General features: G+C 49.9%; 1 protein-coding gene across 1 annotated transcript in view; it reads left to right on the top strand.

Moving 5' to 3' along the window:
• Positions 1-559: 559 nt before the first annotated feature.
• Positions 560-2351, top strand: part of acta2 (actin alpha 2, smooth muscle) — a gene marked incomplete at its 5' end in the record, with an annotated part of 2686 nt that continues 894 nt past the window's right edge. The window contains 6 exon segments of the mRNA XM_062442830.1: positions 560-670; positions 811-895; positions 1001-1162; positions 1399-1590; positions 1981-2145; positions 2148-2161. Of these exon segments, the coding sequence (XP_062298814.1) occupies positions 560-670; positions 811-895; positions 1001-1162; positions 1399-1590; positions 1981-2145; positions 2148-2161 (729 nt within the window).

Below are 2351 nucleotides of genomic sequence, written 5' to 3'. Positions count from 1 at the left end.
CACATGATCAATAATCACATGATCAATAATCACATGATCAATAATCACATGATCAATAATCACATCACATGATCAATAATCACATCACATGATCAATAATCACATGATCAATAATCACATGATCAATAATCACATGATCAATAATCACATGATCAATAATCACATCACATGATCAATAATCACATCACATGATCAATAATCACATGATCAATAATCACATCACATGATCAATAATCACATCACATGATCAATAATCACATGACCCGATCAATAAATCCTCCTGTGGTCAGATCTGCTCTGTGATTAGTCAGACTGATGACTCTCTGCTCTGTGATTGGTCAGACTGATGACTCTCTGCTCTGTGATTGGTCAGACTGATGACTCTCTGCTCTGTGATTGGTCAGACTGATGACTCTCTGCTCTGTGATTGGTCAGACTGATGACTCTCTGCTCTGTGATTGGTCAGACTGATGACTCTCTGCTCTGTGATTGGTCAGACTGATGACTCTCTGCTCTGTGATTGGTCAGACTGATGACTCTCTGCTCTGTGATTGGTCAGATCTGGCATCATTCCTTCTACAACGAGCTGCGCGTTGCTCCAGAAGAACATCCGACGCTGCTGACTGAAGCTCCGCTCAACCCCAAAGCCAACCGGGAGAAGATGACCCAGGTACTCAAGTACTAAAGTACTACATAGTACTACTATAGTACTACTGCTAAAGTACTACTACTACGCAGTACTACTGCATAGTACTACAGTATAGTACAGTAAGGGTCTCAGCGTGTGATTAACCAGGTGAATGTTTGCAGATCATGTTTGAGACCTTCAACGTGCCGGCCATGTACGTGGCCATCCAGGCCGTCCTGTCCCTCTACGCCTCCGGACGCACCACAGGTTGGTCCTCAACCCTCATGTTTCCCCTCCGGTCTCACTGTTAGTTTACCCTGAGCTGCTCACCTCTCTGTGTGTGTGTGTGTGTGTGTGTGTGTGTGTGTGCAGGCATCGTGCTGGACTCTGGAGACGGAGTGACTCACAACGTTCCCATCTACGAGGGTTACGCTCTGCCTCACGCCATCATGAGGTTGGACCTGGCGGGTCGAGACCTCACCGACTACCTCATGAAGATCCTGACTGAGAGGGGCTACAGCTTCGTCACCACCGGTACCTGTCTCACTGTCCCTGTCTCACTGTCTCTGACCCGTGTGGTTCTGACCCGTGTGGTTCTGACCCATGTGGTTCTGTGGTTCTGACCCGTGTGGTTCTGTGGTTCTGACCCGTGTGGTTCTGACCCGTGTGGTTCTGTGGTTCTGTGGTTCTGACCTGTGTGGTTCTGTGGTTCTGACCCGTGTGGTTCTGACCCGTGTGGTTCTGACCCGTCTGGTTCTGTGTCCCTGCAGCTGAGAGGGAAATCGTGCGGGACATTAAGGAGAAGCTGTGTTACGTGGCTCTGGACTTTGAGAACGAGATGGGAACAGCAGCCACCTCTTCTTCTCTGGAGAAGAGCTACGAGCTTCCTGATGGACAGGTCATCACCATCGGCAACGAGAGGTTCCGCTGCCCCGAGACCCTGTTCCAGCCCTCCTTCATCGGTCAGACACCTGAACACCTGTCCTCTCCTCTGACCCGTCTCTCTCTCTCTCTCTCTCTCTCTCTCTCTCTCTCTCTGTCTCTCTCTCTCTCCTCTGACGCGTCTCTCTCTCCTCTGACTCGTCTCTCTCTCTCTCTGTCTCTCCTCTGACCCGTCTCTCTCTCCTCTGACCCGTCTCTCTCTCTGTCTCTCTCTCCTCTGACCCGTCTCTCTCTCTGTCTCTCTCTCCTCTGACGCGTCTCTCTCTCTCTGACGCGTCTCTCTCTCTGACCCGTCTCTCTCTCCTCTGACCCGTCTCTCTCTCTGTCTCTCTCTGACGCGTCTCTCTCTCTGACCCGTCTCTCTCTCTGACCCGTCTCTCTCTCTGACCCGTCTGTCTCTCTGTCCTCAGGTATGGAGTCAGCAGGGATCCATGAGACGACCTACAACAGCATCATGAAGTGTGACATCGACATCCGTAAAGATCTGTATGCTAACAACGTTCTGTCAGGAGGAACCACCATGTACCCCGGCATCGCTGACCGCATGCAGAAAGAGATCACTGCTCTGGCTCCAGCACCATGAAGATCAAGGTCCATATAAACCTGATCACCTGATCAATACATTAATACTCAGTGATGATGAGTTCATGAATCAGTTCAACTAGATTAAAGCAGGTTTTATATCATGTAACTGATTTATGAGTCTGAAGCTCACACGTGTGACTTTCCCTTAAAGCTGTTGAATAAAACTCTCCCCCCCCCCCACCCCCCCCCCCCCCCC

This window comes from Scomber scombrus, chromosome 21 (assembly GCF_963691925.1).
Source record: "Scomber scombrus chromosome 21, fScoSco1.1, whole genome shotgun sequence".
Classification (NCBI taxonomy): Eukaryota; Metazoa; Chordata; class Actinopteri; order Scombriformes; family Scombridae; genus Scomber; species Scomber scombrus.
The sequence above is the reverse complement of the archived record's forward strand: the minus strand, read 5'-3'. Positions and strand labels throughout refer to the sequence as shown.